At 43.8% G+C, this 26,325-nt stretch overlaps 1 protein-coding gene and 1 long non-coding RNA gene across 3 annotated transcripts in view; one reads left to right on the plus strand and one right to left on the minus strand.

Annotated features, from left to right (window-relative positions):
* The window catches only part of LOC125459870 (PH domain leucine-rich repeat-containing protein phosphatase 2-like), a 126,626-nt gene extending 113,826 nt beyond the window's left edge, over positions 1–12,800 (minus strand). For both annotated transcript variants that reach the window (XM_048546836.2, XM_048546835.2), the window contains exons 1-2: positions 12,434–12,800; positions 6,052–6,365 (exon numbers count right to left, since the gene is read on the minus strand). In XM_048546836.2, coding sequence (XP_048402793.2) covers positions 6,052–6,365; positions 12,434–12,625 — 506 coding nt within the window. In that variant the 5' untranslated portion in view covers positions 12,626–12,800. The remainder of the gene's footprint in view (positions 1–6,051; positions 6,366–12,433) is intronic.
* On the plus strand, positions 12,496–20,817 carry LOC125459871 (uncharacterized). The gene is made up of 3 exons (XR_007249135.2): positions 12,496–12,799; positions 15,111–15,238; positions 15,333–20,817. It is a non-coding gene; the product is annotated as an uncharacterized LOC125459871 (long non-coding RNA).
* The last annotated feature ends 5,508 nt before the right edge of the window (positions 20,818–26,325 follow it).

Consider the following 26,325-nt stretch of genomic DNA (forward strand, 5'->3'; position numbering starts at 1 on the left):
CTGCAGATGCTGGAGAATTCAAGATAACAAAGTTTGGGGCTGGATGAACACAGCAGGCCAAGCAGCATCTTAGGAGCCCAAAAGCTGGCATTTCAGGCCTAGACCCTTCGTCAGAAAAGGGAGATGGAGAGAGGATTCTGAAATAAATAAGGGGGGATGGAAGAGAGGCGGACTGAAGATGGATAGACTGCTTGATGTGGATGTTCACCTGCATATCCGCCAATGCGGTATACTGCATCCGCTGTACCCAGTGTGGCTTCCTCTACATTGGGGAAACCAAGCGGAGGCTTGGGGACCGCTTTGCAGAACACCTACGCTCGGTTCGCAGTAAACAAATGCACCTCCCAGGCGTCAATCATTTCAACTCCCCCTCCCATTCCTTAAACGACATGTCCATCCTGGGCCTCCTGCAGTGCCATAACGATGCCACCTGTAGGTTGCAGGAACAGCAACTCATATTCCGCTTGGGAACGCTGCAGCCCAATGGTATCAATGTTAATTTCACCAGGTTCAAAATCTCCCCTTCCCCCACTGCATCCCAAAACCAGCCCAGCCTGTCTCCGCTTCCCTAACCTGTTCTTCTTCTCACCCATCCCTTCCTCCCACCTCAAGCTGCACCTCCATTTCCTACCTACTACTTATCCTGCCTCCTTGACCTGTCCATCTTCCCTGGACTGACCTATCCCCTCCCTACCACCCCACCTCTCCTCTCCACCTATCCTCTCCTCTATCCATCTTCAGTCCGCCCCCCCCCCCCCCCCCCCCATTTATTTCAGAATCCTCTCCCCATCCCCCTTTTCTGATGAGGGGTCTAGGCCCGAAACATCAGCTTTTGTGCTCCTAAGATGCTGCTTGGCCTGCTGTGTTCATCCAGCCCCACACTGTGTTATCTCATGAGGGGACCAGTCCATTTTAGGTATTAGTCTAGGAAACTTTCTCTGAACTATTTCAAATGCATTTACATCAACTTTCCTTAAATAAGATGACCAGTACTGTGTGTAGTACTCTAGATGTGGTCTCACCAATACCCCTATATAATTGAAGCAAAACCCTTCTAGTTTTGTAAACAATTCATCTCACAATAAACATGTATTTGCTTTCCTAATTACTTGCTGTACTTGCATACGAACTTTATAGAATTCATACACCAGCAGACAGGTCTCTCTGCAAGCTCTCACCATTTAGATTTATTATTATTCTTCCAGCTAATTTCACATTCAACTACATTATGCAGCATTTGCCAGATGTAAAACTATCATGTTGTAGCCTCCTTCTTCCTTTTCACAATTTCTACCTATTTTAAGTCATCAGCAGATTCTGCAATTATACCTTTCAGGATCCCTCATCTAAGTCTTCTATATACAAGGTAAAAAGATGAGGTTCCAGCACTTAACCCTGTCGTGCATGCTTGTCACATCTTGCCAACCAGAAAATGAACCATTTAAGCCAACTGTTTCCTATTAGTTAGTCAAACCTCTACCCTTACCAATGCACAAACCCTCTGAACCACAAGATTTTATTTTCTGCAATAACTGTTAATGTGGCACCTTATCAAATGGTTTCTGGATATTTAAGTACAACGTATTCACCCCTTCATCCATAGCATGTTTCTTCCTCAAAGAACTACAACAGATTTTATTAAATATAATTTTCCTTTAACAAAACCATGTTGACTCTGCCTGATTACTTTAAATTTTTCCAAACTGCTCTTATACAATGTCTTTCATAAAAGCTTCTAACGCCTTCCAACAATGGTAAGCTACCTTACTTCTAGCTTCTTGCTTTCTGTCTCTCTCCCTTTTTGAACAATGGAGTTACATTTTGTTATTATCCAATCTAAAGAACCTCCATCAGTACCCTATACTGCACAGAAGAAAAAAAAGTTAGATTGCTACTTTACGACAAGAAAAATGCCAGTTGTAACAGATCATAACGTTCCAAAGCACGAATCTCAAAAAATCTCAGTATCAAAAAGCAGTAATGAAAGCACTGCAGTAAAAAAAAAGTTTTGGAATGATCCATCATAAAGCAAAAAGCATTAAAACAAAATTTTAGTTTGGTTCCATTTATAAAATAACGTCCAACCTCAGTACCCCCACCTTTTGGGGGTTACTGGTAAGAGTTCAGAAGACAGCCAAGAGAGTAATAGATGGTATAAAATCCTTAGTTATCTTCACAGATTCAGAGAACTCAGTCCTTATTTCCTGAAAAATATAGTCTTCAGGGAAAGCTATGTTATTCAAAAATGATGGAGACTAAAACAGCTAGATAAATTAGGAAAATGAAAAGATATATAAAAAAACTTTTTTAGCGGTTGGAAAAGCTCTTTACAGAGAGTCAATGACTTCCAGAATAAGCAGATTCACCAACAGAGGTTCCAAAAGGAACTTCAATTTCGACAAGAGGCTGTTTCATATAAAATTTAGATGCAGCTTTCTGTGATCTAACTCTTTTCCACCATTACTTTCTAGGCTTAGTTGAGGCAGAAAGAAATTTCCCCGAATTCTTTTGTCTCAAAATTGATTCAGATTTTTTCTAAATTTCCAGCGACTTGATTGAAGTTTATAAAATAATGAGAGACATGAACAGGCTTAATGGTAGTTGTTTTTTTCCTCGAATGAGGGAGATTTCAAGACTGGGGACACATTTTTAAGTTGAGAGGACACAGATTTTAAAAAAGATGTCAGGCAATTTTTTTAACACAGAGGGTGGTTCGTGTGTGGAGTGGGCTTCCTGAGGAAGTGGTGGGTACGGGTATAATTACAACATACAAAAGACATTTAGATAGATACATGAACAGGAAAGGTATGGAGGGACAAACACAGAAGTTGCTGGAAAATGTGAAGAAAAATCAGAGTTAACATTTCAGGTCTGGTGACCCTTCCTCAGAACCGATGGTAGCTAGGAAAATGTCGAGTTATGTGCAGAAGATACAGTTAGGGCAGGGGGTAAGGAGTAAATGATAGGTGGGGACAGAGCCTAAAAACAGAGTGAACAGTTGGAGAGACAAAGGAGTTGATAACAACCTGTCTAGGAGGGCGAATAGCTGTTAAGGGGGACTGTTATTCACTGTCAAGTTGGTGTGTAACGGCAGATCATGTGATAACAAGGCCTGATGTGTGAGGTAGGGGGCGAGGACACAGGAGAGTTATGTCTGTCTCTTCATGGGCGACGTGGAACATCCCTTGTTTCAGTCCTACTCCGGTCCCCACCTACAACTCTTTCCCTGATACATCAATGATATCATTGGTGGTGCTTCCTTCTCTTGTCCAAAATTAGAAAAGTTCATTGATTTCGCTTTCACTTTCTACCCTGCTCCCACTTTCATCTGGTCTATCTCTGACTCCTCCCTTCTCTTCTTCGATATCTGTTTCCATTTCTGGGGACGGTCAGGCTGCTAATGTCCACGAAAGACTCAATGACTCTCACAGCTACCTGGACTGTACATCCTTGCACCCTGTTTCCTGTAAGAACCATTTTCTCAGTTCCTATATCTCCATCACATACAGTTAGATGAGGATAACTTCAACAAGGGAGCCTCTGAAATGTCTACCTTCTTCCTCAACCAAGGACTCCCCAGCATAGTTGTTAACAGGGCCCTTAACCGGGTCCGACCCATCTCCCACACTTCCACTCTCACCCCCCTCTCTTCCCTCCCGCAACAATGATATGGTTCCCACTGTTGTTACCTACCATCCCACCAGCATCCACATCCAACAGATCATCAACTGCCATTTTTGCCATGTCCAGATACATACTCCCCTCCCCTCCCTCATCCTCCTTCTTCAGGGACCATTCCTCCAGGGCACCCTAGTCCGCTCTTCCTTCACTCCCAACACCCCCCACCTCCCTGAAGCACCTTCCCCTGCAATGGCAAAGGTGCAACACCTGCCCATTTACCTCCTCCCTCCCCACTATCCAAGGGGCCCAAACATACCTTGCAGGGGAAGCTACATGTCACCTGCACTTGCCAGAATCTAGTCTACTGTATTCGTTGCTCACAATGCGTTCTCCTTTACATTGGGGAAGTGAAGCATATACTGGGTCACTACTTCCCAGAACATTTATGTTCAGCCGCAAAAAAGACCCTGAGCTTCCAGCTGCCTGCCACTTTAACACACCACCCTGTTCCCTGGCCAACAGCTCTGTCTCAGGCTTGCTGCAGTCTCCCAGCGAAGGTAAGCACAAGCTATGGAAGAACACCACCTCATGTTCCTGAATTACAGCATCCGTAGTTCTTTTGCTTTTTATAAGTTATTGAGGGATATGGGCCAGGAACAGGAAGGTGGAACTAGTTTAGTTTGGGACTGTGTTTGGCATGGTCTGATTGGACCAAAGGATCTGTTTTCATGCCGTATGACTCTATAACTCTCCGCACGAGCAGCAAATATTGTTTTCTAGTTGCAACACAGATGGCTGGAACAAACTCTGCACAGCACTGAGTCGTCTTCTATATGTATGGTTTATACTTTGTCCACAGTATGTTCAGCATAAGTAAAAAGAAGCTTTTAAACATTGCAATTGACAATGATCATTTGCAACTGAGTGTTGGAAGAGTTCGGAGGAAGGGTCACCAGACCCGAAACGAACTCTACAGATGCTGCCAGACCTGCTGAGCTTCTTCAGCAACTTTGTTTTTGTTCCTGAGTGTTGGAAGAATTCCTGTTCCACTAAAAGAATTGATTTTTGGACGAACAACTGGTTCTTTCTGCACTCTTGGATGGACATGAAAAATATCCAAATGGCACTACCTGAAGAGTGAATAGTCCTCCCGCTGCCTTGGATGAATGATCTTCAATCAACGTGACTCAAATGGGTAATCATAATCTTTTCACGAAATATATTAATTCATAAGAAGAATGCATTCCTGCCAAGGCAGCATTATTACCCATCCCTAAACGCCCATAAATGGTGGGGAGCTGCATCTTTGAATCAGTATACACCATGCAGTGGAGACTAACAGGATATACAGCACAGGAATGGGGTAGCCAGCCTAACCAGTCAACACTGGTGTTCACCTCACAGTGGTAGTAAGCAGGCATTTGCAGGATTTTAATTCAAATGTGATGAAGGAACACTGATATTTTTCAAAATTAAAATGCTGCGTAACTTGGAGGGGAATTTGGTGAATACTGTATTTCTATGTATCCGTTACCCTTGTTTTTTTTTAAACTGGTAGTGTGTGCAGGTTTGGGAGGTAGTACTGATAAAGTCTTACAGTTACTACAGTGCATCTTGTAGATGATGTACTCCAAGTTACCAAGGGTTCCTTGACAATATCTCATTGTAGTTATCCTGTTGCTTGTACAATATTATAAGAAAGAAGGACCTTAAGATGAGGAATTATTGAGAACTGTCAACTACAGCTCAATTATTACATATCCTACAAACCAACTTTATCCAAAGACAATACCCAATTTCAATTCCCAATTGCACCACCACACAATATCAATTAGATGGCTAAATTTTGGTGATAATTTTAAGTTTGTTTGCTACATTTTGAGTTATTTATTTAATAGTAGGCAACATGGGAAAGCATACTGCCGCAATTACATAGTCCAGTTGGAAGAGAAAACTAACCCTGCCATTTTGAAAACATGCACAGCATTTCTGCCATTGGCTGCTCTATCTGTATTGCAATAATTCAAAGGAAGCTGTGCAGCTACCTCCAAAGGGAATAACACATCAAAGGAAGTGGTTTTCATCAACGTCCAGAAGAATCGTACCACGGACATGAAGTCTGCCATCTTAAGTTATTTGGAAGTACCAATCTAATGTTTCAGACAATAAGAAAACACTTTTAAATTTAAACACTTATGCGGTTAAAGCTTTGTTTGCCACAAATGTATCTCATTGTTTAATTTTTATTCCGCCCACTGCTCTTCCTTCATCCCCTCACAAAATCTTTTCTACTTACACTTATTTTTATATGAGACTTCAATTAACCAAACGTCATGAATGAACTCCTTCGAAAAAACTGCCAGCATTTAATATTTAAACTATAAAAGTCAGCAATCTCCCTACAGAAATATTGAGTTTGGGATTCCCTACCTGATGAGATCACCATGGAGTTGCAAGTAGAGGTCATCCTTATCCTGTGTACATAGCTCTATTGTAGTGGTTTCAGTACTGCAGAGTACCAGCTGCAGGTCTGGGCCAGATGATGATGCAGAAGAGCATGATAATGATGATAGTAATGCGCCCTGGGAAGAGGTGGAAGTAGCAGCATTCGATGACATCATTTCCTTTCCATGGATATATATACATCCCCTTCTTACATCTCCTTTGAGCCATTCTTTCTCTCGTACACCCAGACTACTCTTCTTTCCCAAGCAACTCCTGCTGGCATTGCGTTTCATGTTTCTCTATGAAAGGAGAGATTAATAACATATCAGAATGTGTCCGAGTGATCAACTTGAGGCTCAGATTCCTAAGGTTCAAACTAACAGTGAAAATGGCAAAGTTGTGTGATTGAACCCTGTGATATTAAATACTGCAGTACAATGAATGCACAAAAGTTGAAAAATAAAATAATGTGCTTAACAAATTTAGAGAGACAATGACAGTAAGAAAGGACATTTTCAAGAGCTGAGATGCAAGTTATGGATTATATATCATTGAGACATGAAGCATTCTAGTAGATGCCAGACATAAGGATCAAAAAGCCTGTTTTATAACACAGGCTTGCTAAAATTTCATTTTTCTTTACTTCAGGAAATTAATTGATGGATCAAAAAATTTAAAAGCCTCATATAAAGCAAACAGCATTGCTATAAAATGAAATGTCTTTTTGCCCCATGCACAAACCAATAGTCTTTTAAAGACACTGGAGGAAAAATGATTTAACAGTAATCGAAACAGTTATCTGCACTTCCAAAATGGGCTAGAGAGTGATAAAATAATATCTAACTGGCAGGACAGGATTATAAATTCTCAAGATTCTGAAATCTACATCTGATTAAGAATTGGTGCACCATTTACACATTATTTATCACTTTTAAAAAAAGGAGAAAATTACACAGGTAAGATTCACAGAATTCCTACAGCTTGGAAACAGGCTTTTCGGTCCAGCAAGTCCACTCCGCCCCTCTAAAGAGCATCCCACCCAGACCCATCCCCCTACCCCTGTATTTCCCACATTTAACCCACCTAATCTAAACATCTCTGAACACTATGGGCAATTTAGCATGGCCAATCCATCTAGCCTGCACATCTTCGGACTGTGGGAGGAGACCGGAGCACGAGGAGGTAACCCACACAGACACGGGGAGAACGTGCAAACTCTACACAGTCTCCCGAGGGTGGAATCGAACCCAGGTCCCTGGCACTGTGCGGCAGCAGTGCTAATCACTGAGCCACCATGCCGCCCTGCAAGGTTTCTTTCAGAGTTCAGACAACTGTGACTCTTTTTAATTGAAACTTCTTTGGATACACAAATCTCATTTCTAGTAAAGCTAAAGTTTAAACATTACAAAACAATAAAAATTATGGCCTAATATTTGCCAGTTCTAGAGAATTTCAATCTGTCCACTAGGTTCCTGAAACAGATGGCAATGCTCATTTAAATTACTCAGGACACAATGACCTATATTGAAGTAAATGCAAAGCATATTACATTCTACGAGGGCATAAAAGTTGCCTTTTAAACTGCTCAGCAATTGCTCAACAAATACAGCAGCCTGACGCAAAGTGACAGTACAACTTGTCAAAATGAGTCATTTTTGAGATAATACTGGTTGTTATGCACTTGTCATGTTGAGCCAATCTCATGAGAAACCACTAATCATTTGATCAATCCATAAACATCACTTTCTAGTGATCTCGCTGGTCAAAGGTAATATAACAGTTGATTATGCAGTCATAAATTGACAAGGTTCCATTCTGATGCCAGTTAAGGCAGATAGTCATTGGATTCCTGTTTGTGCAGCAACTACAAAATCCAACATTTTATACCTGGCAGAATTAATTCAGCAAATGAACAGTGTTGATAGTATAAGCCATCCATTCCTATGCCAGGAATCCCTTGATTTGCAACTATCCAAACTCCTGCATCATTATTGTCCTTACCATGTTACCATCAATCCTAAAAATGCTATGTAGTAGTAGACAGCTTGCTGACTGCACGTGTTTTGTTCCATTTCACAGAAGTAGCAATAAAAGGAAAATGCAATCTTGAACAGGCCTGGGCCGAAAGGAAATGAGGGCACAAGACAGTCCTCGAACACCAGTCTTTGACCAAAAGCAACACAAGATGCTCAACGGAAGAAGAAATCCTGAAAATATTCATAACAATTGCATCTTAAGTTTTAATGAAATGGTCCAGGCATTAAGTACATGGATTCAATCCAATCACCTTGCCACTCCAATAGTCATCACAATGCCTACACCTAAAACAATAAATGCTTCAACATATACCTTTTTTAAAAAACCTATAAATCACAGACGATGTCTTTCTTTCTTTCTTAAGGACAGAAAGAAAGTACAGTGGCAGCCAGATAGTTCTGGAGGTTAGAGCACAGTGATTATAACATAAAAATCTTGTGTTGATTCCTTGCTGGCCAAAGTTGTTGGATTAATCCTTGAAGAACTCTTGTGGTGCAGTGGTAGTATCCTTACCACTGAGGTCAGAAGGCCTGAGTTCAACCTGTATCTGTTTCAAATGTATTGTATAATATCTCTGAACAGGTTGATTAGAAAACATTTAGAATCAAAGTACGTTTAGCTTAAGAGTTCTTGCACCACAGTGGTAGTGCCCCGATCTGTGTGCCAGAAGGTCCAGGTTCAATTCCCACCGGAACCAGGCATCATAACATATTTGAGCAGATCGAATAAAAATAATTTAGGGCTTTTGTGGAGCAGTGGTAGTATCCACACCTCAGGGCCAGAAGGTCTGGTTTCAAGATATCCACCAAGGTTTCTTAGATAGCTCCTTGCAAAAATTACTCCCATCTAGAAGGACAACAGAAGTGGATATACTCAAAACCACCACCACCTGCAGGCTCCCCTCCAAGCCACTTCCCATCCTGACTTGGAAGAATAATATCACCTGTCCTTCGCTGTCAATTAGTCAAAACCCTGGAACTCACGCTCTTTGCGCCCTTCATCTCCATCCCGATAGCATTGTGGGTGTATCTTTACCAAATGGACTGCCACAACTCAAAAAGGTAGATCAAGACCTACTGTCCAAACAGCGAGTATCTTAACATGTCTGAATAAGTTAATTAAACAAATAATTTAAGTAACCTAACTTCTTATAAATCAGTATTACACAATTAAAAAAGAAGCCAATACTACCAGCGAAGACAAAAGACAACTGAGCTTTTAAAGTCGTCCTTTGCCTCTGTATTCGCTTTTTTTCTTTTCATTCACAGGATCAGGGCATCACTGACCAGGCAGCATTCATTGCCCATCCCTAATTGCCCAGAGGGCAGTTAAGAGTCAACCACATTGCCATGGGTCTGGAGACACATGTAGGCCAGACCAGGTAAGGATGGCAGTTTCCTCCCCCAAAGGACATTAATGAATCAGATGCGTTTTTCCAAGAATCGACAATGGATTTATGGTCTTCATTAGGTTCTTCATTCCAGATATTTACTGAATTCAAATTCCACCATCTGCCATGGCAGGATTTGAACCCAGGACACCAGAACATTATTTGACTCTCTGGATTAACAATTGAGTGATAATATCACTAGGCCATCGCCTTCCCTAAAGAAGATAATGTATATATAGAAACCAGAGACAGGGATATTATTTACTTGAATGAATTAGCAATGAGAGGGGTGAGCTTTTAGTGATTTTGGCAGGCTCAAAAGAAGTACATAAATCTTCAGGTCCAGATGTGAAGTATGGCAGACTGCTGTGGGAGCCAGGGGAGGAGATTGCATACACTTTGAATTAATTTTCAAATCCATTCTGGATACAGGAATAATGTCAGGAGACCAGAGGACAACTAATGTGATACCACGATTCAAGGGAGGTAAAACATCTGTGGTCGGGGAATATTTGGAAAACATTCTCAAGGACAGAATTAATCTCCACTTGGACAGGCAAGGGTTACTCACGGACAATCAACATGGTTTTGTAAATGGAAGATCATGTTCAGAAATTTGACTGAATAGAGGAATTGACTAGGCGTGCAGATAAGGGTAGTGAGCAGTTGATCTGGTCAAAGCCTAACTGAAGTTGATGGAGACAAGGTCTTGCATGGCAGACTGGTTAAGAAGCTAAGAGCTTGTGGGTTCGAGAGCAGTTGGAAAATTGGATCCAAAATTGACAGTAGCTGGAAGCAAAGCGTGGTAGTCAAAGGCTGTTTTTGTGACCAGAAGACTCTGTCCTGTGGTGTGCCACAGAGTTGAAACGCTGGGTCCCTTGGTGTTTGTTGTGTATGTTAAAGATCTAGACATGAAGATAAGAGACATGATCAGTTAGTTTGCCGATGATACAAAAAAAATTGACAGTTTGGTAAAGTACAAGAAGGAAAGCTTTAGAACTGGCTTGTCAGATGGGCTGAATAGTAGCAAACTGAATTCATCCTTTAAAGTGTGAAGGGATGCATCCTAGCAAAATCTAATTAACAAGGGAATACACATTGAATTGCAAGAGCCTAGGAAATACAGAAAATGTCAGTGTCCTTGGTGTGCATGTCAAGAGATCCCTGAAGGCAGCAAAAGCAGATGATCACATGGCATATAGGATACTTAACTTTATTACTCAAGGTATTGATTACAAGACCATAAGATATAGCATGCAAAATTAACCCATTTGGCTAACTGAGTTTGCTCCACCATTCAATCGTGGCTATTATGCTTCTCAGTCCTATTCTCTTGCCTTCTCCAAGTTGGGCCATGGCCGGAGTACTGCATGCAGTTCTAGTTGCGATACTATAGGCAGGATATGATTGCACTAGTGTGCAAAAACAATTCAGCTATGAATAGGTTGTGTTGTTTTCTTTAGAGTAAAAAGGCACTTGGGGGAAGGTGGGTGGCGAGGAAATCTATTGAGGTATATAAAGTTCTGACGGGCATGTACTCTGTAGACAACAAAACAACCTTCCCAAAAGTAGAGTGATCAATAACCGGGGGTTGCAGTTTTAAGAGACAGTAGGAACTGCAGATGCTGGATAATCCGAGATAACCAAGTGTGCAGCTGGATGAACAGAGCAGGCCAAACAGCATCACAGGAGGGTCTAGGACTGAAACGTCAGCTTTTCTGCTCCTAAGGCGGTGCAGTCTTAAGGCAAGGAGCAGGAGGTTTAAAAGGGAATGTGAGGAAAAAGAAATTCACCCTAGGCCCGAAACATCAGCCTTCCTGCTCCTCTGATGCTGCCTGGCCTGCTGTGTTCATCCAGCTCTCCACCTTGTTATCTCTTTCACCCAGACGGTAGTGGGTGTCAACAGCTCCTTGTCTAAAAAGGTGTAGAAGTAAGAACCCTCAACACATTTTAGTAGTATTTAGATGAGCACATGAAACACCACAAAGGCTACAGATCAAATATTGGAAAATAGGATTAGAATAAATGGATGTTCAGTGATTGACATGGACACAAAGGGCCTATTTCTTTGCTGTAAACAAACTGAGTCTAAATTCGTCCACCACTGACTACGGTGAGAACAAGAAACCCACCAGTATGCCAAGTCACAGGAATGCCAAAAAGAACAGAACGTGCACCGAATGTGACTCGCCACTTTCATTTTTGCTATCTCATTTTAGAAGGCCATCACCTAAAGGACCCCTCCTTCCCTGTACATGAAGCACTTTAACAAAATATGAAAATATTTTAACGGTACAGAGCTATGAATAAAATATTTTTAATTCATCTGCAACACCTATAACTTGACACTTTCTGTTTCTAATGATCTGGGCGTTGGTAGTTCCTACAGGTTTTCACTGTTCAGCAAGATATTAGAGGAACATAAGGACGGTGCAACTCCTAACAGGAAAAAAAAGGACGCATTTTACAACTGTTCACCTTCAGGTCATTTTACTGCAACCGATTTTTATCATGTAGACTTGCACACTAGATGAATAAATATAGAGACTGGCTTTGAAAATACTGCAATATGCAATTTTCAAAAATATACACATTTAGTGTATCTGTATTTCCCATATTAGGACAATCATTAACAGTTAAAGGTAGCGTGACATAAAAAAACTGCGTTTATCTTGCACAGAGCCAGGGAAAAGCTGATCACCTGGAATCCGCTGCGTTGAAACCGCAACGTTTTAATGTGGGCAAATATTTGTAAAAATACTAATCCAAGCAAATACTAATAAAAATACTAATCCAAGCAAATCAGCCACATTTGATAACTTTTCATTTGAACATCTGAAATGGAAGACGGGACATCTCTTGAAATAAATCAAAAATTGAGGCTATTATTACCTACATTCTTCAGAGGTCAATTAACACGAGCCAGACTGTGAACGTTACCTTTAAGACGCGCACTCCCCTCCCTGCAACCGCCGAACTCGAGCCGCATCCGGGGCCAGGCTTCGGCTGTGGAGAGAGCGGTTCTACTGTCAGAGCGGCGACGGGGCCCGGGCTGCTGCCTTCGCCCAACAACCCCGCTGCACATGGAATCCGCTTCCCCACCTCCATCACCGGCGATGTTACCTCAGCCATTGTGGTTACACCCGCATCGAGACCAAAATAATTGCAAGAAAGAACAGGAATGTCGAACGATCGAAAGGGTCAACGCTTGCAGGATGAACCCTGCGCACTCACTGCTCTCCCGTCGCCATGATGACAACGCTCGCTCTGTCGGAGAGAGGCCGCCGCCGCCACGCTCGAGCGGGGGTATGTGCTCATCTGCATATCATACATTATTCATAAGACTGTGCGTCATTTGCATAGTAACGATTGGTGTTATCCAAGAAATAGGCCAACTGCGTCACCCATTCTACAAAGTCACAATGGCAGGCTCTAATGGCATAATGTTAGTGTCCCTCCCTTTGAAACAGGAGGGCCCGGGTTGAAGTCCTCGCTGCTCCAGAGACGTATCGTAACATCCCAGCTCCTTTGAGTAACAAAATATCTACCATACCTTGAACTTAGAAATACAAAATCTTAAGGACTGCAGTGGAAATGTTCCTACCCCCAACCAGAAGGCCTCGATTCAAATACCACTAGTCTTATCATAAAACGTCCCAACAGGTTGACTAAAAATACATTTACAGGAACGGGATAATAACTATCTACATTGTTTATTACAGTGTTATTCAAAATATACAATCCAGCTAAACAGACTCTTGCTAAAGGAAACCTCTGTTAGAAGTATACCAGAAACTTTAGTGTCCATTTTTGAATAGTTGTGTTTTAAATGTGAAACAATTTTTTGCTAACTGGTTTTCAGATGTCAATTGTTACAATTCCACTAACATTAAAAAAAATCTAATTCTGGTCAATTGCTTTCAAATAACTTTAGAAGCAGCAGCACTTGCCTTTTGCCTGCTTCCAGATCCAAAGTTTGTGTTTTCCTTGCTTCATGTATCCTCCATTGCAACCTCAAGTCAGATGGGTTTATTTCACCCACCCCTGTTGGAGGCTGAAAAGAACATCCTGGAAATGCCAGTTCTGCACTTAATAAAACAATCAGCACCATCACATCCACAAGAGCAAAACCAATTTATCTGTGTGGAGCACCAGCTCAGCTCCCATTCCACAGAACATTCTCCCAAGACAAGCTGAAATAAAGGCTATCTTGCATAACCTGATCAAAGCCAGCTCCTCCTGCCAATCTCCAAATGGCCCACCCAAAGTAACTGCACCCAAAGCAGCCACAGCTCAAAATCTAATACAGGCTGAAGCTGCAGCCGCCCAGGTAAGATGGAGGCGCTCTGAAAACCACGAATCCCATCACAATTTAATACAATTTTAAGTAAAAGGATGCAGATGATATTGTGCTTTATTTGTAAATGCTAGAACAGCATTAAACAAGGAAGAGATAGTAGGAACTGCTGATGCTGGAGAGTCTGACAGAACAAGGTGCAGGGATGGATGGACACAGCAGGCAAAGCAGCATCAAAGAAGCAGGAAAACTGAAGTTTCGGGTCTGGACCCTTCTTCAGAAACCTTTCTGAAGAAGGGTCCAGACCCGAAACGCCAGCTTTCCTGCTCCTCGGATGGCGCCTGGCCTGCTGTTTTCACCTAGCTCTACACCTTGTTATTCTCATTAATCAAGGAATGTGGTTTTTCTGTTGGTTGTAACAATTACACAGTCAATTTTACCTACAGTCCCAGCCTTCAAATTTGTTTGCTCATTTGTTTACTATCAACACTAACAGCATTTCAGCATGCCTTGGATTTTGCAGTAATGATGACAACAAACTTGTCATCACTCCATTGAAACTGACAGCAGCTTTCCTAGAGTCCACATATGTTTTTTACGGCTAAGTTTTACTGTTTAAGATCAAGACTGAAGTGCAATTCACAGCACATGGGTGAGGTGATTCTTGCCTTACGGCTGTGTATGTTTTCTCATTGTACCTTGCCAAAGTCACTGCTTTCACACACAGTGAATATCACACCCTATTTCTGCCTTATCTTACCAGGCACTGTTCCCAAAGAACATGCTACTCAGCAGGGGTCCTCCATATAACCAGCATCTCCTGGACCTGTGTTATCTTTCAAAGCACAGTGTATCTGCAGAAGTGCTAACATTGTGCTGCCTGGCCATGTTAGGTATCAGGAGAGATAGCAGAGAAGAGGAAACTAGAACTATACTTCCGGGAAAGGGTCTTTGAAGTCCTTGTGGATGGTATTGTGGAGAGGAGAGGAGTCAGAGATCGCCGCCTGGGTCGGTACCATCTCCAGGGTGAGGAAGGAGGTCAGTAGTCTTCTTTGTTTCATCAGAGTAACTGCAGTACTCTGCTGTGGCACAGGTAAGTGTGAGGTAGCAGACAGCATCCACCTCCCACCAATGGTTATGATCTGACACCCACTCTAGTGCATGAAACACCTTCCCTCACTCATTCCCCCCCTCACTCCACTTACACTTTCTTAGTCATTCTGTCAGACCACTTCGACACCTGCATCCCACATCCACCAACACTAATGGACATACCATCCACTTGTGTCTTACTCATTTATCCCCTTCATATAATTACAGGAGAAGACATCCTGTAACAGGACAGAGACTGATGCCTCACCACCTGCAAGGAAAGGATGCTTCCCTGGCAGGAAAAAACAGGGACCGGTCTAGCAAAGAAGAGGAGCCATCCATGTCCTGCCACCCCAGTTAGTAACAGTTGGTCATTTCACTTGTATTAACAAAGTACTGAACACCACTACTAGCCAGTGGCTGTAATGCCCTCTGCCCTTTGTCTTTCAGGTGGATCCATTCTCTCAGGAGGAGAGTTCCTTGATCCCTCCTGCTATTATCATAGAGGACAATTGGAGGAACCATGATTTGCATTGCCTGCTGGACCACTCAGAAGCATGGATGCAATATATCATTGGACACTGACCCAGTGAAGTTCATACCCCAGCATCTCCACACATGGAGAAGGGAGAAACACTCCAGGCCACTTGCAGTCAGAGGACTGTCATTGATCAGGCACCTGTTAAACCCCTAGCAGATGACCTGATGTTGTCAGCTATGAGGGATGTTGTGCAGATGTACAGGAGCAGCAGCAGGTAGGCATTTAGAAGTCACAGGCCCTCATTGCTGAGAAGTTGGAAGAAAGCAACCACACAGTGTAAATTCACAGCCTGTTATCTCCCAGACTGCAGCTAGTCCATTGATTCAGCCTGTTATCCTGCAGATTGTGTAGTCAGCCCCTATAAATTGGCTCTCTCTCTCTGCCTGGACAGTTTGATAGCTGCCATGGAGGACAAGCACAGGAGCCTTGGAGTTGTTCAGAGCCACCAATTCCTAGATCAATGTGTGTCTAACTCAGCCAGGTCCAAACATCCCTGAGGCCACTTCACCAAACACCCAGAGCCAACAGGCTTCAGCTAGCAAGGGAAACGTACAAATGTCTTGTATGGGCAATGCCTGCCCAACCTGCATATAATTTATTGATGATTATACCAAAGCAAATAGCTTGTTTACCACACTATTATGTTAATGGTTTATTTACAAAATGCTTTCCTGTTTAAATTTTTTTTTCCCCACAACCAATGGTATGGAAATAGTTTTAACATTACATAACATCTTGCATTTCAGCTTTCCTGATATTGAAACTGTCTCTGTTTCAGCTGAAGATGACGTGTAGTTCCTTGTGGCATCAATCCATAGCCATTGACTTCATGGAATATTTGAAAAGGTCTGTGATGACCAACAAATACATCATGTAGATGCTGGGATAGCAGCACACGTACATAGCATATGCTCATTGCAACAAGCTGGGTGTTACATCCCTCCCCATCACCCACTGTTCAGTTGTGCACAGGGATATGTATCACAAGAAGTTCCCCAACAGTGATAGTAATGGAGTGATTCAACAGAGATAGTCAGTGCCTACCACTAGTCATCCTGCAGCAATGTGTATGCCTGTATGACTAACAAATCATCTGAGAACAATATTACTCCTGCAATAGTTAAGTGAATAATTGGAGATGCAGCCCCATCCCTCACAATTCACCTCACTTACACTCTTCTTTCTAGCCCTTTTCTTCCACTATCCACAAGTTTCATCAATGGCAAAACACAGTGAGTAGTCCTCTGAGGCTTTCAGTCTCAGCATTAACATGCCACAGAGACCCCTAATATGACCCTGTCCTCCTCAGGTGACCATTCCATTGATCCAGTCAGCCTCATAGTGCCCCAGACCATCCCCTTGCAGCGGATATGTGACTAAAACTGCACACTTTCTAAGTACCATCCATATCACCCCTCCCCCTGACCCTGACCCTGACCCTTACTCCCTTAATTTCTGCTAATAGAGGTGACAGATAATCATGGCTCAGCCCCTTGGTTGACTTCTCCTTCTGGCACTAGCCTAGGCTAGCCCACTATGCTCAGACCCTTGGCTGACAGATGCATGTCCCTGACCATGACAGTACCACCCCACTCCCTCTATAAAGACTGGCCCCTATAATGACAGCAACTGGCCGACTGAAGTAAGGCAAGATGTACATGCCCTTAACTAAGAACTGCTGCACAGTATAGCCACTTGCCTGGTTGTCTGTATGCTAAACGTTAATGCAAGGCAAGCTATACATGCAGAGGGCCTGAAGTACACTAAGAGATCAAGAGTGTACTCCTGGTAGACAGCCAGGTTAAAAACCATGGAATGTGTTCTTTCCCTGTGCAATACCTGTATCCCACATAGCCATATAGTACCGTCCTAGACCACTGTGCCCTTGCAGCACTTGGTGCCAGTGCACTGGGGGCATGACAGGATTCTCGCAATACCTCCCTGATAGTGGAGCGGCAATATCCAGAGGTGGAAGAGTAGGCATTGGCTGTGGCGGTGCAATGGGCCCTGTTCTCCAGCTTGCTTGTGGCAAATGTGGATCTCCTGGAACAAGCAGAAGGTGGACCTGCCCAAAAATCTCTCCGGTTGCCATATCATGTTTTCATGATAGCTCGTTTGCATGGCAAGTTCGGCAAAATGAGGAGTTGGGCTGTCAACGGGCAATGATGATTAATTGGGAATTGCCACCACCTAGCGAGAATCTCACCAAATCACTTGAGAAAAGCAGACAAGGTGTGGTGATATGATCTTGAACATCAACATCATCTTCACCAAACATCTCACGAGTGCATGCCGCACAGAGCCAGAAAAAGCTTCCACCCATCAAAATTTACATTTTGCTGTGTGACTTTTTCCCTTTTCCATGGGATACACTTATTGTCACCCCAGAGAATGAGCTGAACTAATGAAAAATGTGTGTCACTTTAGGCCATTAGCCTCTTAATATAAAAAAAGAGAAAATTTGTACATTTTGAATACGACACAACTGGTTTTTTTAAACATTATCAAGAGAGTAGCGGGCAGTAATTATCACATTGCACAAGAGGCTAATTTTACATCTGCAGAATGTCAAATTTTTGTAAAACTTCATATTTTCAAATATGCAAAGTCTTTGCAATATTTAAGATTTTAACCCTACCTTAAATCAATAATTTCACCTCCTAAACTTGGATCAAAATAAAACCAGTGCATTTATTTCTTCGTGCTAACAGATTGCCTCAATTTGATTAAGGCCAAAGATCTGGAAATCCTGGTACGAGATTAAAAACTGACATTGAAAATAGGGAAAGCAGACAACTACGTCTTTGTGAATGCTTCACAATAGCTTATAAAATCTATATATAGTATTTGAAAGCTTTATTTTCCAATTCACTTTCTGAATCCAGATTCCACAGCACTTTTAAATATTGAAGCAAAGCAATCTCAGCCTTTTCTTAAACCCATTTCTCTTCCTGCACATCACAGTTTAATTACATTTTTTCAGCATGAGTTCGAAGGAAAAATGAAGCACAACACTATGGTTAATGCCAGTTAAGACCAAGGCCAACAGATGTTAGGAGTGCACTATTGAATATTATAGTGAACAACTATTTGCAGTTTCCATTTATTCTGACCCCTTATCCAGCACTCCCAACAAAATGCTGAGTGTGAATGATGTCAAGTAGAATTGCTGAAAACAACACACCTCTCCATGAGGAGCTCAATGCAGTCTCTGCTTGTTTTGAATAGGTCAGTGAAATGATGTCATCTGCCCCTATAAGCATGGGTGCACCTGTACTGAATCACCTCCACAGATATCAGATTGGCCTTCTTGAAAATGAACCCTGAAAATGATGGGCCTGGATGGCTTCCTGAGCTGTGCATTTAGATCCTGTGTGTAGCAGCTGGTAGGGGTAGTCGCAGGTGTCTTTAACCTCTCCTTAGTACAATCTGAGGTTCCCACCTGCTTCAGTAAGACCACTGTCAGACCTGTACCAAAGAAAAAAATCACACAGTATGCCTCAGTGACCTCTACTCAATGGGTTTGGCATTTATCATTATGAATTGCTTTGAGAGGTTAGTCATGGTTCACATCAGTTTCCCAAGCTGCCTTGATCCTCTACATTTTACGTTCTGTCACAGCAGGTCCACAGCCTCTGCCATCTCCCTGATCCTACACCCATCCCTGGAACATCTGGATAACAAGGACATGTCATATTCCTACTTATTGATTATAGCTCCACCTTCAACACAATTCCAACCAAACTCACCTCCAAACTCAGACCTAGGACTCTGGTCTCCCCTTTGCAACTGGATCCTCAAGTTTCTGACCCACAGACCGCAATTAGGATCTGCAGCAAAACCTCCACCACAGTAAACCTCAACAATAGTGATCTGCGAGACTACGTACTGAGCCTCCTACTATACTCCTTGTACACAACTGCGGGGCCAAACTTTGCTTTAACCCCCTTCTCCAAGTTTGTTGACACTGCCATAGTGGGTAGCAACTTAATGATGAAACAATACAGGAAAGAGATAGAAAGCTTAGTGACAAGACACAAAGACAACAATCTCTCCCTCAATGTCAGCAAAATGAAGTAGCTGGTCGTCAACTTCAGGAAACAAAGTGGAGGACACGCTGTCTGGATGGCCGTGAGGTGGAGATGGTCAAGAAATTTAATTGCCCTGCAGCGATGATCAACAATCTGTCCTGGTCCATCTATCTCAACACTACACTTAGGAAAGCACACCAATGCCTGTACTTTATTAGAAGTCAAAAGAAATTCAGCAAATTCACAATGACTCTTACCAATTTTTTATACATGCACTGTTAAAAAGCATCTTATGCAGATGCGTTAAAGCTTGGTATGACAACTGCTCTTCCCAAAGCTGCAAGAAATTAGAGTCACGGATGCAGACAAGTCCATCACGTGAACCAGATGCAATTCATTGACGCCATCTGTGCTTCCCACTGCCTCAGGAAAGTAGCCAACATAATTAAAGACCCCTCCCAGCATGGTCATACTTTCTTCCACCCTTGTCTGTTGGGTTGAAAATGCAAAAGTTTGAAAACGTACCAGATTCAAGAACAGCTTCTTGCTTGTTGTTATTATCAGCAGTTTAAACTGACTTCTCACATTATTGAATTTGACCTTTCTGCACCTTTTCTGACTGCAAAGTTGAAACAGAGATGACAAATAAATCTGCTCAAAGCCGATAGAGTTTGAGGGGCCTGATGGCTTTTTTTTGAAGTTGAAACAATAGAGCTGCTTGAATGGGTGAGTCAATTTCACAGAACCAGGAATTTTAGTTTTAGTTGCTAATATAGCTAATATTTTGCTGAGCATTTTAATACAGTTACAGTTAAACAGATTCTTTTTGTCTGTATTTTAACAGTAGTGTAAAAGTAAAATGTTTTGCATAATGGTGAGTAGTTTGGTCAATTGAATTACATCTGGAATGCAATGACTTACGCTTACCTTTAAAATTAATAAATGTTGGGGTCTAGCCTATCATCTTAAAATATTGAGGGGGGCTTTGGTCTGGTCCATAACAAGTTTCCCATCACATCACAATGAGTAATTTCTTAGTCCTCATTAGAGGAGTTTTTCAGCCCATCATATCAGAGTCAATTATTAAAGGTTGGTGTGCATACAGTTGTGAGTAAGAAAGTTTTACTTTTGTACAAATTTAATTTAGTTTGTAGTTGCAACAAACCAAAAACTGCAGTTCAAATTTTGCAGTTGCCAGCTTTAAGCAGATTTTTCCAAGGTTAGGCAAGATTTAGGGAGCATAGAATGGGGAAGGAAACTGCAGGGGATGGGCACATTAGAAATGTGGAGCTTATTCAAGGAAAAGCTCCTGTGTGTCCTAGATAAGTATGTACCTGTCAGGCAGGGAGGAAGCTGTAGAGTGTGGGAGCCGTGGTTTACGAAGGAGGTGGAATCTCTGGTCAAGAGGAAGAAGGAGTCTTATGTTAGGATGAGATGTGAAGGCTCAGTTAGGGCACTTGAGGGCTACGAGGTAGCCAGGAAAGACCTGAAGAGAGAGCTCAGAAGAGCCAGGAGGAGACATGAGAAGTTGTTGGTGGAGAGGATCAGGGTAAACCCTAAGGCTTTCTATAGGTATTTAAGGAATAAAAGAATGACGAAAGAAAGATTAGGCCCAATCAAGGATAGTAGTGGTAAGTTGTGTGTGGAGTCAGATGAGATAGGGGAAGCGCTAAATGAATATTTTTCAACAGTATTCACTCTAGAAAACGACAATGTTGTCGAGGAGAATACTGAGATACAGGCTACTAGACTAGGTGGGATTGAGGTTCACAAGGAAGAGGTATTAGAAATCCTTCAGAAGGTGAAGATAGATAAGTCCTCTGGGCCGGATGCGATTTATCCTTGGATCCTCTGGGAAGCCAGGGAGGAGATTGCCGAGTCTTTGGCATTGATCTTTAACTCGTCATTGTCTACAGGAATAGTGCCAGATGACTGGAGGATAGCAAATGTGGTTCCCCTGTTCAAGAAGGGGAGTAGAGACAACCCTGGTAATTATACACCAGTGAGCCTTAGCTCAGTTGTTGGTAAGGTGTTGGAAAAGGTTATAAGGGATAGTATTTATAATCATCTAGAAAAGAATAAATTGATTAAGGATAGTCAGCATGGTTTTGGGAAGGGAAGGTCGTGCCTCACAAACCTTATTGAGTTCTTTGAGAAGGTGACCAAATAGGTAGATGAGAGTAAACCGGTTGATATGGTGTATATGGATTTCAGGAAGGTGTTCGATAAGGTTCCCCACAATAGGCTATTGTACAAAATGCAAAGGAATGGAATTGTGGGAGATATAGCAGTTTGGGTCGGAAATTGGCTTGCTGAAAGACGACAGAGGGTGGTAGTTGATGGGAAATGTTCATCCTGGAGACCAGTTACTAGTGGTGTACCGCAAGGGTCGGTGTTGGGTCCACTGCTGTCTGTCATTTTTATAAATGACCTGGAAGAGGGCGTAGAAGGATGGGTTAGTAAATTTGCAGACGACACTAAGGTCGGTGGAGTTGTGGATAGTGACGAAGGATGCTGCAGGTTGCAGAGAGACATAGATAAGCTACAGAGCTGGGCAGAGAGGTGGCAAATGGAGTTTAGTGCAGACAAGTGTGAAGTGATGCACTTTGATAGGAGTAACCGGAAGGCAAAGTACAGGGCTAATGGTAAGATTCTTAGTGTAGATGAGCAGAGAGATCTTGGTGTCCATGTACACAGATCCTTGAAAGTTGCCACCCAGGTTGACAGGGCTGTTAAGGCATACAGTGTTTTAGCTTTTAATAATAGAGGGATTGAGTTCTGGAACCAAGAGGTTATGGTGAAGCTGTACAAAACTCTGGTGCGGCCGCACAGTATTGTGTACAGTTCTGGTCACCGCAATATAAGAAGGATGTGGAAGCTTTGGAAAGGGTGCAGAGGAGATTTACTAGGATGTTGCCTGGTATGGAGGGAAGGTCTTACGAGGAAAGGCTGAGGGACTTGAGGCTGTTTTCATTAGAGAGAAGAAGGTTGAGAGGTGACTTAATTGAAACATATAAAATAATCAGAGGGTTAGATAGGGTGGATAGGGAGAGCCTTTTTCCTAGGATGGTGACGGCAAGCACGAGGGGGCACAGCTTTAAATTGAGGGGTGAAAGATATAGGACAGATGTCAGAGGTAGTTTCTTTACTCAGTAGTAAGTGAATGGAACGCTTTGCCTGCAACGGTAGATTCGCCAACTTTAGGTACATTTAAGTCATCATTGGACAAGCATATGGACGTACATGGAATAGTGTAGGTTAGATGGGCTTGAGATCGGTATGACAGGTCGGCACAACATCGAGGGGCGAAGGGCCTGTATTGTGCTGTAATGTTCTATGTTCCCCATGACAGAGCAGTTTAATTGTAAACCATCTAAAATCATATGGCAGGATCACTGTATCTGTGATAATGGGAACTGCAGATGCTGGAGAATCCAAGACAACAAAATGTGAGGCTGGATGAACACAGCAGGCCAAGCAGCATCTCAGGAGCACAAAAGCTGACGTTTCGGGCCTCGACCCTTCATCAGAGAGGGGGATGGGGTGAGGGTTCTGGAATAAATAGGGAGAGAGGGGGAGGCGGACCGAAGATGGAGAGAAAAGAAGATAGGTGGAGAGAGTATAGGTGGCGAGGTAGGGAGGGGATAGGTCAGTCCAGGGAAGACGGACAGGTCAAGGTGGTGGGATGAGGTTAGTAGGTAGGAGATGGGGGTGCAGCTTGGGGTGGGAGGAAGGGATGGGTGAGAGGAAGAACAAGTTAGGGAGGCGGAGACAGGTTGGACTGGTTTTGGGATGCAGTGGGTGGAGTGGAGGAGCTGGGCTGGTTGTGTGGTGCAGTGGGGGGAGGGGACGAACTGGGCTGGTTTAGGGATGCAGTAGGGGAAGGGGAGATTTTGAAACTGGTGAAGTCCACATTGATACCATTAGGCTGCAGGGTTCCCAGGCGGAATATGAGTTGCTGTTCCTGCAACCTTCGGGTGGCATCATTGTGGCACTGCAGGAGGCCCATGATGGACATGTCATCTAAAGAATGGGAGGGGGAGTGGAAATGGTTTGCGACTAGGAGGTGCAGTAGTTTGTTGCAAACTGAGCGGAGGTGTTCTGCAAAGCGGTCTCCAAGCCTCCGCTTGGTTTCCCCAATGTAGAGGAAGCCACACCGGGTACAGTGGATGCAGTATACCACATTGGCAGATGTGCAGGTGAACCTCTGCTTAATGTGGAATGTCATCTTGGGGCCTGGGATAGGGGTGAGGGAGGTGGTGTGGGGGCAAGTGTAGCATTTTCTGCGGTTGCAGGGGAAGGTGCCAGGTGTGGTGGGGTTGGAGTGCAGTGTGGAGCGAACAAGGGAGTCACGGAGAGAGTGGTCTCTCCGGAAAGCAGACAGGGGTGGGGATGGAAAAATGTCTTGGGTGTGGGGTCAGATTGTAGATGGCGGAAGTGTCGGAGGATGATGCGTTGTATCCGGAGGTTGGTGGCGTGGTGTGTGAGAACGAGGGGGATCCTCTTTGGGCGGTTGTGGCGGGGGCGGGGTGTGAGAGACGTGTTGCGGGAAATGTGGGAGACGCGGTCACGGATGAGGGTGAGCTATGCCTGCCTCTTTGTAGGTTACGTACTTCTTCCTGTCCCGCAGGCCCGACCAGTCCCCCTCCACCAACACCCTCATCCGCCTAGCCGAACTCGTCCTCACCCTCAACAACTTCTCTTTTGACTCCTCCCACTTCCTACAGACGAAAGGGGTGGCCATGGTCACCCGCATGGGCCCCAGCTATGCCTGCCTCTTTGTAGGTTACATGGAACAGTTCCTCTTCCGCACCTACACAGGCCCCAAACCCCACCTCTTCCTCCGGTACATCGATGACTGTATCGGCGCCACCTCTTGCGCCCCAGAGGAGCTCGAACAGTTCATCCACTTCAACACCTTCCACCCCAACCTCCAGTTCACCAGGGCCATCTCCAGCACATCCCTCACCTTCCTGGACCTCTCAGTCTCCATCTCAGGCAACCAGCTTGTAACTGATGTCCATTTCAAGCCCACCGACTCCCACAGCTACCTAGAATACACCTCCTCCCACCCACCCTCCTGCAAAAATTCCATCCCCTATTCCCAATTCCTCCGCCTCCGCCGCATCTGCTCCCACGACAAGACGTTCCACTCCCGCACATCCCAGATGTCCAAATTCTTCAAGGACCGCAACTTTCCCCCCACAGTGATCGAGAACGCCCTCGACCGTGTCTCCCGTATTTCCCGCAACACGTCTCTCACACCCCGCCCCCCCCACAACCGCCCAAAGAGGATCCCCCTCGTTCTCACACACCACCCCACCAACCTCCGGATACAAAGCATCATCCTCCGACACTTCCGCCATCTACAATCCGACCCCACCTCCCAAGACATTTTTCCATCCCCACCCCTGTCTGCTTTCCGGAGAGACCACTCTCTCCGTGACTCCCTTGTTCGCTCCACACTGCACTCCAACCCCACCACACCCGGCACCTTCCCCTGCAACCACAGGAAATGCTACACTTGCCCCCACACCTCCTCCCTCACCCCTATCCCAGGCCCCAAGATGACATTCCACATTAAGCAGAGGTTCACCTGCACATCTGCCAATGTGGTATACTGCATCCACTGTACCCAGTGTGGCTTCCTCTACATTGGGGAAACCAAGCGGAGGCTTGGAGACCGCTTTGCAGAACACCTCCGCTCAGTTCGCAACAAACTACTGCACCTCCCAGTCGCAAACCATTTCCACTCCCCCTCCCATTCTTTAGATGACATGTCCATCATGGGCCTCCTGCAGTGCCACAATGATGCCACCCGAAGGTTGCAGGAACAGCAACTCATATTCCGCCTGGGAACCCTGCAGCCTAATGGTATCAATGTGGACTTCACCAGTTTCAAAATCTCCCCCTCCCCTACTGCATCCCTAAACCAGCCCAGTTCGTCCCCTCCCCCCACTGCACCACACAACCAGCCCAGCTCCTCCACTCCACCCACTGCATCCCAAAACCAGTCCAACCTGTCTCCGCCTCCCTAACCTGTTCTTCCTCTCACCCATCCCTTCCTCCCACCCCAAGCCGCACCCCCATCTCCTACCTACTAACCTCATCCCACTTCCTTGACCTGTCCGTCTTCCCTGGACTGACCTATCCCCTCCCTACCTCGCCACCTATACTCTCTCCACCTATCTTCTTTTCTCTCCATCTTCGGTCCGCCTCCCCCTCTCTCCCTATTTATTCCAGAACCCTCACCCCATCCCCCTCTCTGATGAAGGGTCTAGGCCCGAAACGTCAGCTTTTGTGCTCCTGAGATGCTGCTTGGCATTTTGTTGTCATTGTATCTGTCTCCATTTACACTCTTATCCATGTTTTCAGTAGTGAATTCCTTCTGCCTGAACCTTGACAAGCTAGAAACTGAACTGTTGTATTGTTTTGTCTCAGTCTTTCCATTATGTAACTAACATATGGCAGCTAAGAGTGCAATGAGTTATACAAAATCAAAGAAAACAGGGCTTAGAAAATACCACACAAATTTTGAACCCCAAAAAGATATTTGCCCACTCAGTCAACCATCTATCCAATTCTCCCTTCATGATTTTCTAATTGCCAGCCCTTAAGAAATTCATTCTACATATTCACTAAACAACCTGCATGCCTTCCTTAACTTTAGACATGCCTCAATTCTAAAATGCATGGCATAACACATTACCAGGTTCAACTTATTTCCTGAAATAGTTTCTGTTCACAACACGTACCAATAATTTTGCAGCATATTCAATTAAATTTATTTTAGATTTTGTGTTGTGCAGACATTGGAGGGCAATAATATGACATTATCTCAGAATGGCAAACACCTACTCTCAATTCATGA

Source organism: Stegostoma tigrinum, chromosome 16 (assembly GCF_030684315.1).
Source record: "Stegostoma tigrinum isolate sSteTig4 chromosome 16, sSteTig4.hap1, whole genome shotgun sequence".
NCBI lineage: Eukaryota > Metazoa > Chordata > Chondrichthyes > Orectolobiformes > Stegostomatidae > Stegostoma > Stegostoma tigrinum.